The following is a 12200-nucleotide window of genomic DNA, read 5'->3' as shown; positions in this document are numbered from 1 at the left end:
ATATGTGGTTAGAACCACAAATTTATAACAAACAGGCCCATAAATACATATATTTGTTACCAAAAAAAAAGAATTTGTATTCTCAAAAAAAAAAAAAAAAGCCCTAGCCAGTTTGGCTCAGTGGATAGAGCATCGGCCCATGGACTGAAGTGTCCCAGGTTTGATTCAGGTCAAGGACATGTACCTTGGTTGCAGGCCCTGGACAGGGTGCTTGCAGGAGGCAACCAATCGATGTATCTCTCTCAGATCGATGTTTCTCTCTCTCTGTCTGTCCCCCTATGTTCCACTCTCTCTAAAAATCAATGGGAAACTGTCCTCAGGTGAGGATTAACAGCAACAACAAAAAACAGTTGGTATTCTGGCTCTACATGTTAGTCTAGATGCGCTAGGTTAATGTGAACCTGCATGTGATGTGGTACCTTTACATGATAGGCTTTTGAGCCTGCACCCGTGAGTTCCCAGACTGTGATGAATTTACCCAAGTCATGCCGCCCAAGGGGGAGCCATCAGAGTGGTCTGGAAGTCTTCCCAAGGTGTGGCAGCTATATTTACTGCACACAGAGTATATGCATGAGCTCCCCACACTTCTCAGGTCCCTTGCTATCAGTTTTGGTTGATAAGCTGTGAGTAGAATTGACACCTATCGCTTCTGAGCCAAAACCCAGTGCGCTTTCCATACACTCTTTCCCGCTGCTGCAGCAACCATGCACATCGGCCTGGGCCCCTGCAGGACCATAACGGACAGAACCCCTCCTGACCTGTGCTCATTAGCAAATCATATGAGTGCAAATAAAAGTTTGTTGTATTAAGCCATTGAGCTATTCCCTACATTAGTGTAACCCACTCTAACTCAGTATACCAAGGGATGCCCACGTTGCTGGGAGTGCGTTTTCAATCAGTGGTAACCTTACACTTGAGTGCTGGGATCCATCTCCAACAGCCTCTCTTCACTTACCCCTATGCGCACTCTTAGTAAGATTAGAGAGGCAAGAGCTGGGCAGAAGCAGAAGAGGCCAGGAGAAACCTAGCAGGACTAGAGATATTAAAGTGCCCCCAGCCTGCCCTGCTCATATCAGCACAGGATGCTAATTCTAGAGGCTCTATGCTCCTGCTAACTAATGATGTCATTTCATTTCCTCTTTGTATCTGTTGGGGTGTGCCTGGGCTTTCCCCACTCCCGCCCCAGCTTCCTCAGGGCCACTTCGGGAGCACTGCCGCCACGGTGGCCACCCAGTCAATCTTCAGCAGGTGGACCGAGTAAACACTAAATATAACAGTTGGCCGAAACCGGTTTGGCTCAGTGGATAGCGCGTCAGTCTGTGGACTGAAAGGTCCCAGGTTCGATTCCGGTCAAGGGCATGTACCTGGGTTGCGGGCACATCCCCAGTGGGGGATGTGCAGGAGGCAGCTGATCGATGTTTCTCTCTCATCGATGTTTCTACGTTTCTATCTCTCTCCCTTCCTCTCTGTAAAAAATCAATAAAATATATTTAAAAAAAATAAAATAAAAAAATAAATATAACAGTTGCCCTGACTATTCTGACTCAGCTGTCCATTGCTAAATGGAAAAATTTTAAATCACTTATAAAACTAAATATAGGGTTTGAAAATATAGGGTGAAAAATCAACTCAGAGGCTTCAAATAGCAACTTTCATGCAAAAAAAAAAAAAAAAAAGAGTTTACAGTCATTTCAAGGACTTGTTTCCCAAAAATAGCTAGTAAGAACTTGGCGTACAGGCCAGCTGGTGCGGCTCAGTGGTTGAGCATCAGCCTATGAACCAGGAGGTCATGTTTTGATTCCCAGTCAGGACACATGCCCAGATTGTGGGCTTGATCCCCAGTAGGGGATGTGCAGGAGGCAGCCAGTCAATGATTCTCTCTCATCATTGATGGTCCTATCTCTCTGTCTCCTTTCCTCTCTGAAATCAATAAAAATATAATTTAAAAAAAGAAGTTGGCATTCATTTAAGAGCTAAAATTCAGACCCTTTCAACTATGCATTTATATAAAGTTATGCATACAAGCCAGTCCTAGGTTGGGCAGATCCTCCAGTGATTCTCTCCCTTGGTGTCAGAACCAACAGATGAGTTGTGGGGAGCTGTGCAGTGTGCGCTGGGTCATTGGTTACTCATTAAGCTAAAGTACTGAAGCTAGTGAATTATTTTCTTCATTGCAAATTAGGGGAAACACAAGATTACTTCTGTAATAAATTCACTCTCACATGCCTTAGCAAAACAAATAAAAATAGAAAGCATGGTGCTCTGACCTGGTGACTCAGTTGGTTGAAGCATCATCCCGTACACCTGGGTCAGGGCATATACCTAGGTTGCTAGTTCAACCCCCAGTTGGAGGACATACATGAGGCAACCGATTGATGTTTCTCTCTCACATCAATATTTTTCTCTCTTTTTCCTTTCCTCTCTCTCTAAAATTAACAACAACATATCCTTGGGCACTGGCCAGTGTGGCTTATTTGGGTGAGCATCATCCCATGAACCTAGAAGTCGCCGGTTCAGTTCCTGGTCAGGGCCCATGCCCGGGTTGTAGGCTCAATCCCCAGTGGCGGTGAGGGGGATGGGACTGTGCGGGAGGCATCCTATCGATGTTACCCCCTCTCACATTCATGTTTCTCTCTCTCTCTCTCTCTCTCCCTTCCTCTCTTTAAATTTTTTTAAAAAACCATATTTAAAAAGTGAAAATAAAAATATATCCTATGGTTAGGATTAACAAAAAAGAAAACATGGTAGCATTAAGGTGAAAAAAAAGGACAGGAATTTCTAACTGATCAGCTAGCAGTTTTTGAGATGGCCGAGAACTGCCATCAGTGAGATCATCTTAAAGAAACACTCTTAATGACTTGAAAAAGTCCCCATCCCAAAGTCAATTATAGGCACTCAGTTTTACAGATTTAACTGAATTTAAAGTTATGTTAAAAACCCATTTTATTAAGGTAAGAGAAGAATCCATTTTAAGTTATCACTCTAAAGCTGTAAGATAAAGATAATACATTACTTTTAGTGTTTAATTATACTACCACACTAATACATATACATTTTTTTAAAAATTTCTGGGGTTTCTAGTTATTTACTTATATGTTCTTATTTTTGGCTATCGAATATGTGTGTTCCAATGAAGGAAATACTTTTTTATTACACACATTAAAACTATTCCCAATCTTATTCCCCACAGATGAACTGTTTTCACTATCTTCATGACTCATCCTGCCCGCATAGATTAATATTCTCACAGACAGCATAACATTGCTAACATTTTATAATCTGTAATTTTCTTTCTTAGTATTATATCATGAAATATTTTTCTGTATTTCCACATAGTTATTGGATCTTTTTAATGGCTGCAAAATATTCTATCACAGTCACCTACATTTAAATGGTTTGGCTTTAACCATTTGTTCCTCGTTCTGTGATCAGTAGTCACAATCAAAGGTGACAGCATTATTCTTCATTATGAATTACTTATATTTCAGACACACTCACAGGTGGAGCCAAAACGCCATAGTTAATTGGTACCCGTTAACTCTCCATTAATATGTCTTCATTTTTCTATTTCTAACATGTGGATTACGTAGACTACCATGCAGGTTTGCTAACGGCCCCTGTGTTTTTCTTCATGGAAACAGTCATGGGGGAGAGCAGCATGGGCGCAGCGCCTCTAGGCTGTCAGCGTGCCCTCTACAACCACCGCAGCACCTCCCCTGACGTCAACCCGGCCATCCGGACGCAGGGAGATCTCCAGTTCTCCTCCTCGGCAGGAACACTGAAAGGCTGGACAAAGCCAAACAAATCACAAATTAAGATAATTTCCACCCTTTGTAATGAACAGCATATAGTGAGACACCTCTTATTACAAGTTCTAGAATCCTCCTAGGTCAGCTTAAAGATAAATTCTTTAAAGATAAAATTCTTTCAAGATAAAATCTGTCCATGGTACTGCCCAGCCCAACCGGCTCTCCTAAGGAGTGAAGGGCCACAAATGGACTTCCGTCCGCAGAACGCAGCTCCAGGTCTCCCCTTCTTGAGCTTCTTCCTCGACCACCTCCTGTAATGCCCAGGCTCACCCCACCCACAGCCTCCTCCTGGCTCTGTCTGGAGTAAGCAAGGACATGTGAAAAGATAGATGCAGGAACTAGATGTTATGAAAATAAAGAGGGGTGGTCTTGGCCCTCCTGAGAAGGCCCCGTCTTTCCAGGCCTGAATAAGACAAAAGGAGCTCATTCATTCATTCATTCATTGTGGTTACCAAGCAACCACACTGTCAGGCAGACAAGAGGCAAGCCTCAGCCTTCCTGGAGCTCAGTGCTTAGGGGAGTAACTAGTCTCACCTAAGAGCAGCCACCTGCTCTCCCCAAATCAGGCTCACAGAGGCCTAACCCTCCCACTAAGCAAGACCTCTAGGGTTGGACTCCTAATTTGATTATTAGGGCTACGTAGCCTCCATTGTCTGAGGTCTATGTTCTCTGCCCCTGAGAAAATATATATTAATCACCAGGGGACTTGGTTCAAAAGCTATTTATATGATTCAACCCTGTGACTAGTAATAGCAGTAAGGAGCCTTACTGATTATCCAATCTCCACCTTTCACATCATAGATAACTTCCCTGGGCCGAAGTTACACAGCTAATTAATTTTCTTCAACAAACATTTATTGGGCACTCACTGTGCCAGAAGTGTGTCTGTGTGTTGGGAGAGACGGGTAGAAGATGTTTGGGGTAGAGGATATTTAGAGTAGAGGGGTCAGGGTGAAGGAATTTTAAAACCTTTCATTTTCACGTGGGTGACACAAAACATATCTTCAAGTGCATAGTACATTTGAGAAGGAATCCTAGTTTAAGATTAGGCTTTTTTTTTTTTTAATTGAAAAAGAGCTGTCTTACCACGCATATCTTTCTTCCCCAGTTCTTGGGACCAGTAGCTGCTGAGAACAGTGTGTGCAGACCCTTAAAAGAAATGAGAAGTTATGATACCGCACAAGGGAAACAGGGGCGACTTTGTGGTAAATTTATAAGCAATTGCAATCAACCAGTTAGTCGTTGTGTCGGCATGGCCACAGCAGAGTGTGGAATTACGAATGGAGATAGGAAGGAAGGCATAGAATGTCTGGATAAGCGCCTCCAAATGATGCATTCGCAATGCTGCACACTTTCTGAAGGCTGAATTAAACTGCGGGTTTTCATTCTTGTCCTGTCCACACGTTACTGTCAGCCCGTGGTAGGAAAATCAAGTCCTTCACTTAAATCTACATCCTTCAAGAGAGACCATCTGCTTGCTCCCAGGATGCACATGCAAGGAAAGGTGGGAACTCTGACAAAATCCAAAATTTCCATCAAGCACACATTCCCAGATTTTGGTGGCAAAAGAACTGTCTTTCGGTGAGGTATTTTTTTTTTTAGATGATTGTGCCCAAGGTTTAGATCAGAGAATGGGTAGTAAAATGAAGGAACAAGCTATAAAGGAATAACTGTCAGAAAAGTCTGTGGGGCAGAAAAGGCTGGGGTGGGAAGGGCCCCTCCTTCAGGAAAACTTACTAAATGTTACGGGAGGTCCACACGGTGTGACCAATCATCCCAGTTTGCCTGAGACTGTCCTGGTTTTAGCACCGAAGGCCCTGTATGCTGAAAAATCTCTCAGTTTTACGCAAACTGAGATGGCTGGTCATCACTGCCCAAAGACCTTTCCACTGTAGAAAAGCATTGTTTTAGGGGAAAAACTTGCCTTCTGTGCCAATTAAAATCTTTGTAAAGCAGCTGTGTAAGTGTACATCCACTCAGAACTTCTATTCCATGGGGAAAGGCTTGAGTTGGACTGTTTGGATGTCATTTGGGCATTTTCCTGACATCCAAAAAGTGCTTGCTTACTGAGCTTTGAATTTCACATGTTTTGTTCCTCAGAGAGTAACTCAGTCATCCCAGCCCCTGCCATCTGACCAGAACAGTCTGCCCAGCCTCCTTCTGCCCTGGCCACCATCCCATGTGCCAGCCTCCTCATGGCCCCCTTTTGCTGCTCAGCCCACTCTTCGCACTGTGATAAGTACTTGACTGGCCTTGGATTGGCATAACCCTATGGGATATTATCTGTATTTTATAGAGGAGGGAATGGAAACGTTTAAAAGTGAAGCCCTGGCAGGTGTGGCTCAGTTGGTTGGGCATCGTCTCATGCACGGAAAGGTTGCTGGTTCAATTCCCGGTCAGGGCACATGCCCGGGTTGCAGGCTCAATTGCCCGGTGGGGTGTGCAGGAGGCAGCTGATCAATGTTTCACGATCACATTGCTGTTTCTCTCCCTCTCTTTCCCTCTCCCTTCTACCCTCTCTAAAAGTCAGTCAAAAATCTTTTTGAAAAAATAAGTTAAGCCATTTGCCCAAGGTCAACAGCTAGAAAGCTAGGATGCAAACCAAGGCTGTCTGACACTAAGGTTTAACCCTGCTATACTGCTTCTTTTTTGGGGGGGCGGGGGTGGTGAGGGGGTAAGGATATTTTCCCCATTGATTTTTACAGAGTGGAAAAGAGGGAGGGGGAGGGGGAAACATCAATATGAGAGAGACACATCAATTGGTTGCCTCCTGCACCTTCCCCAACCAGAGCCAGGGATTGAACCTGCAACCCAGGTACTTGCCCTTGACTGGGAATGAAACCGAAGACCGTTAGGTATGCAGGCGGACACTCTAACCATTGAGCACACTGGCCCGGGCTGTACTGCTTCCTTAATTCTGTGTTTTTACGTGAAGGGATGGGGGAGGGGAGATAGGAAAACAAAGGCAGCTCAAAACCCAAGCAATCTGAAAGGTCACATGAAGGACACTTAAACAGCTATTTCTTATCCACCCCCTCCATTGTTTAACCCCACCCCCCCCAGGGACCCATGTCAAAAAGTACCTGTTACCGGGTCTTCTGCGATGCCAACCCAGGGTGCGAAATATCTGGAGTAAAAGTCGAATGCGTGGGTCTGCCCACCGGGCTCTCCTTTAAGAGTGAGAATGAGTCCTCTCACCTTCCCTGTGTTCTCTACTTGCAGCAGATCCTGTGTGTTCACTTTCAGGTTCTCCAGAAATGACCTTGTTCATCAATGGGATGGATTAGGACAAACCCCATTCCACAGACACCCCCCCCCACCACCACCACCACCACTACATGGACTCCATAAAGCAGGCCAGGGTGTGGCTGACCCACACGCATCAGCAGGGGCAGGAGGAGGAGCAAGTGGAATACCTTCCTAGCCGAGAACAAAGCTCTCTGGCTGCAGAAATCATGGTTTTACTGGGCAGAGCACAGCCAGACCAAGCCAGGGCTATAGATGGGGTGCTTGGCCCTCTCCAAAGTGCTGTCGAAGCCAAAAATCTCGTTCACCTGTCGTAAGTGTCACTGAGCCGGACAAGGAGCTTCCGGGTGTCTGGGGAGTAGCGGATGTCCTGGACCAGTGTGTCACCTATGGCAGTCTGTGAAGACAGACCAAAGACTTCTCAGGCATGTGCCTGAGAAGGGTGCAGTCCTTGATCCCCTGTGTGGGAAACGACCTTTCCTGAACATCTGCAGCGTGCCAGGCACACCCCTGGTCTCCAGTCCCCAAGTTTTAGGTAGGTTTCTGGGCTGAAGGTGTTGCCCAGGGAAAAGGTCAGTTTCCTGGTGATTAAAGAGGCCGTTAAAGGAATTGAGCTTATCTTTTTCGAGCCAAAGATAGACATTATTCACAAGTGTTAATATGTGCCTGAACACACAACTCCTCAAATGGGTATTTTCCCCACAGATCAGAAGAAAGACTTAGAGAGGCCCAGGGTCACACACACATAACCTTGTTCATTTCCCACTAGAGGCCCAATGCATGAAATTCATGCAAGAGTAGGCCTGCCTTCCCCCGGCTGCTGGCACTGGCTTCCCTCCAGCACCCGGGACCCGGGCTTCCCTCGCAGCCTGGCTTTCGTCCAGAAGGACGTTTGGTCTAATTAGCATATTATGCTTTAAAAAAATATATATATATATGGACAGAATGGCGGAACAACCTAACAATTGGTCACTATGACGTGCACTGACCACCAGGGGGCGCATGTGGAACATGGCAGGCATCGACTGCAGTGAGATGGTGGAGCAGGTTGAGTGGGGGCACCAGACCAAGGCTGGGTGCCGGTCGTTGTCATGGGGGCGAGCCTCTGGTGGTTACTGAAAATTCTTTGCTCCTGCGCACCGCAGCCCACCGGGCGTTTGCACCTGCTGCCAGCGCCGGGCCTGCTCACATCTGCTGCCAGCGCTGGAGCCACTGCTTGCACCTGCCACCAGTGCCCAGCGCCAGCCCCGATCACTCGGCGCCATCAGCGGGTGCAAGCAGCAGCTGCCAGCCCCGATCACCCCTGTGGGCTTCTCCATCTCCCCCTGCTCCTGAGGGGCGATTGAGGCAGCAGCCGCTGCTCGCACCCACTGACAGTGCCGGCCCAGCTCGCACCCACTGCTGGTGCCGGCCCCAGTCACTCTGTGCAGTCAGTGGATGTGATTGGGGCCAGTGCCATCAGCGCATGGGAGCGGAGCGGCTGCAGCGGGAGTGGGGCTGCTGGCAGAAAGGAGACCAGGGGCTGCAGCGGGAGGGGCGGAGACCCACCCCAGTGCCCACCACAGCCACGTGGCCCACAATTCCTTTCAAGGTGCATGAATTCGTGCACTGGGCCCCTAGTTACAGATAACATTGTTTTGCTTGTTTGTTGGCTTGGGGTGCTGAGGGAATAGATGAGGGGACAAAAGCCCCTTTAAGCACTACCAGTGGCTGTGGGCAGAGTAGGTGACAGTGGCGATGACAGAGTAGTTGTCTGGCAGTCATTAGGTGGCTTCAGGTTTTCTAACTCCCTTTAGGGACTGAGCTGCTCCAGGTCCCAAGGCCAAGACTCTCTCCTCCTGGAGTGATGCCTGGGATGTCTGCCTCTGTGACCACAGCTAACCAATGTCCCTCTCTCTAGAAACAAATCCCAGCAGCCAGATCCCACCTGCTCTCCCGGACCTTCCAGTCTCTCTGAAGGGTCATCCAGCCCTTCTCTGCATGGGTTCTATGGCAATAAGATTCCCAGCTAAGAAAGTTTAATTCTCAGCTGGGAATCTTATTGCCAGTTTCTAGGAACACAAAAGGACAACCTGTGATAAGATGAATAACCCTTTCTCATTCCCATTTTGCAAACGCTGACCCTGAGGCTTAGAGAGGTCAGGTTAAGGTCTTTCTGCCATGAACAAGGTAGAAAGAACTCTGAATATTTCCCATTTTCCTGCCATCGTGCTTTACGTAGCTCTCCCCACCCTGTCATGGAGGCTAATGCTGACAATGAAGAGTCAGGGGAAACTGGTCCGTCTTCTCACCAAATAGATTCAGTATTACAGTTCAGACCTCAAACGCACTGTTCTGTTCATCCACGCTTAGATAGGAACGCTGATACCGGTAGCAGGCCTGTCTTTGGGGATCAAATGGTACCGAATCTTTGTGTTCAGATACTAACAAGTGTTCAGATAACATGAGCACAGGCTTGATTCTTGTCACTAACCTTTATCAAGTCCTTTACTTCATGGCGGTCCTAGATGGGGAAAAAGACAAAACCGTTATAAAACAGGCATTCTGCCAGTTGTACACAGTTTATCAATTAGAAAGAGCTGACCTGGGGGTGGGCTGGGTAAAGAGGCAAGTCCAGGATGATACCATCCTCCGCTTTTCTGGCCTTTAGTTCCCCACTCAGCGTGACAAAGGTTAGAGTACTATTCATATTTTCTGGCCAAAAAAAAAAAAAAAAGAGTCTTATTTTGTCGATCATAAAACTGTTAGAAAAGGAATCATGAAATGGGAAAATAAACTTTGTTATATGCTTATAAGTCTGTTTCAGACACCGTTGTGTTGTCTCAGGTTCTCTAGCAGTGCTGCCCGGGTTTGGTTTGCTGGGGTCCACAGTGGGGTCCCTCACTGGATTCTAATTTGAGAACCAGGAACATGATTGATTAGACTTGGCATCATGCTGCAAGGCTTCAAATCCCAGCTCCTTACTGCTTCCTAGCTATACCCTTGAGCAAATTATTTAACCGGCTTAAACCTCAATTTCCACATCAACAAAGTGAGATAATAATTCAACCTATATCAATTTTATTTTACTGCCTCATAGAAATATTATGTTTTCTAATGCGATTTTAAAGTATTAACCTACAATTAGCATGGAATTATAAGCTCTACTAGTCAGTTTATAGATGACAAATAGAACATACAAGTTATGAACAACAATCTGATATGAACAAATCAAGTTTATTTTAAATAAACAAAGCTAGACATAAAATTTTGATTTAAAGATTAGACTATAGATGCTGATATGATAGCCCTCCTTCTGTGTTTCTGATACAACTTGAGCCACTTATCTGACTTCAGTGTGCATAGCATTTTTGATGAAAACAGAGATTTGGGACATAATCGTTTTTCACGCCCTAATATTTCTGTAAAACCACTTTGCAGTCCAACTTCTCCCTCTATTTGATCCTTTCTTTACTCCCCTGTCAATATTGACCCCAGGAATATTGCCCGCAGTTCCTCCGGCATGAACACGTGTCCCCGAATCTGCACTGCACCCTGGCGGAACCTGCCCTGCAACCCCTTCCCTTACTATCCCCATCTACAGCAGTTCTCCAAAGAACCTCCTTTTCTAACTCCACACTTCTTACAGTTACCCTGTCATATCATCCTGTTCACTTCTGTGTGTTGTCTAAACGCGTTCATAGCTGCCTCCTGCTGCGATTTAGGGCATCTCCAAGCATCTCTCTTCTGCCCCGTTCCCACAAAGCCCTCATCTTTACCTGCTGTTTATGCAGCTTAGATGGAAAGTGGTAGGATGAAGGACTAGGTGCTGCACCCTATCCTCACAAATGGTAGTTGTAGTGTAAGTAGTTGGGTGCATGAATCTTTAAAATTCAGAGTAGCCGAAACCGGTTTGGCTCAGTGGATAGAGCGTCAGCCTGCAGACTGAAGGGTCCCGGGTTCGATTCTGGTCAGGGGCATGTACCTGGGTTGTGGGCATATCCCCAGTGGGAGATGTGCAGGAGGCAGCTGATCGATGTTTCTCTCTCATCGATGTTTCTAACTCTCTATCTCTCTCCCTTCCTCTCTGTAAAAAATCAATAAAATATATTTAAAAATAAAATAAAATAAAATAAAATTCAGAGTAGCCCTAGCCAGTTTGGCTCAGTGGATAGAGTGTTGGCCTGTGTACTGAGGGGGTCACTGGTTCGATTCCGGTCTAGGGCACATGCCCAGGTTGCAGGCTCAATTCCCAGTAGGGGGTGTGCAGGAAGCTGCCAATCAATGATTCTCTCTCATCACTGATGTTTCTATCTCTCTTCTCTCCCTTCCTCTCTGAAAGCAATAAAAATATTTTATAACTTAATTAATTAGTTAATTAAAATTCAGAGTAAAGAAGCTCTTGTTTCAGTGCGGGGTGGACATATTGAGGGCAAAGTGTGCCTTTTGGGTCCCCGATATCATGTGTGTCACCTGTTCTTCCTGTAAACTCCCCTCCACAGAGACCAAAGACTCCAGATTCACAATAAATGGCATTCCAGGGAACAACGCTGTGGCTTTCCAATATGCCTGGCACATACTCAGAAAGGCCAAGGTTATTGAAGGTTGATGTTTTTTATTCTGGATAATGTTTTACATGAAATAAACTCTGCAATGTCCCATTCCAGTGTTCATCACAAAGAGCATGAGAATTTTTTTTAAAAAAATGCTATTTGCTAAGTGGTAGGTTCATTTTTTAAAATCACAGTACTTATTTTGTGAAACAGCACAGCTGCAGAAGCCAGGGTAGCATGACCACAGAGAGGAACCTCACTCGCCGGTGTGAACCACCTTAATCCAAAGCAGGAACCTTCAGGGAAAGATAAGCCAAAGAGAGACGAGATCATTCCTGTGCAAGTGAGTCACAGACTTTTCGTTTTCTCATTCTTTTCTGAATTTTTCACCCGTGTGATTTAATTGCTGAAACATGTTGTAAAAGGAGTGAACTCTAAGCATACATTCTAGGGTTCCTTGGTGCTAGGTCCGGGGCTGAAACATTCAAATCAACCAACCCCACACCCTCAGATTAACTGAGAACCAAATCAGAATCTCCCCCCCTCGCTCTCCTATCTGCATGCAAATAGCAAATGGGCATTTCCCTTAAATATCACCCTCTCACTGGAAAAG

At 45.7% G+C, this 12200-nt stretch overlaps 1 protein-coding gene across 1 annotated transcript in view; it reads right to left on the bottom strand.

Annotated features, from left to right (window-relative positions):
- Positions 1 to 3019: 3019 nt before the first annotated feature.
- Positions 3020 to 12200, bottom strand: part of PBLD (phenazine biosynthesis like protein domain containing) — a 31749-nt gene continuing 22568 nt past the window's right edge. The window contains exons 4-10 of the mRNA XM_059662556.1: positions 11785 to 11883; positions 9640 to 9749; positions 9529 to 9558; positions 7364 to 7452; positions 6893 to 7071; positions 4896 to 4958; positions 3020 to 3786 (exon numbers count right to left, since the gene is read on the bottom strand). Of these exons, the coding sequence (XP_059518539.1) occupies positions 3674 to 3786; positions 4896 to 4958; positions 6893 to 7071; positions 7364 to 7452; positions 9529 to 9558; positions 9640 to 9749; positions 11785 to 11883 (683 nt within the window). The 3' untranslated portion in view covers positions 3020 to 3673. The remainder of the gene's footprint in view (positions 3787 to 4895; positions 4959 to 6892; positions 7072 to 7363; positions 7453 to 9528; positions 9559 to 9639; positions 9750 to 11784; positions 11884 to 12200) is intronic.

The sequence above is a fragment of the Myotis daubentonii genome, chromosome 13 (genome assembly GCF_963259705.1).
Source record: "Myotis daubentonii chromosome 13, mMyoDau2.1, whole genome shotgun sequence".
Taxonomy (NCBI): domain Eukaryota; kingdom Metazoa; phylum Chordata; class Mammalia; order Chiroptera; family Vespertilionidae; genus Myotis; species Myotis daubentonii.
The sequence above is the reverse complement of the archived record's forward strand: the minus strand, read 5'-3'. Positions and strand labels throughout refer to the sequence as shown.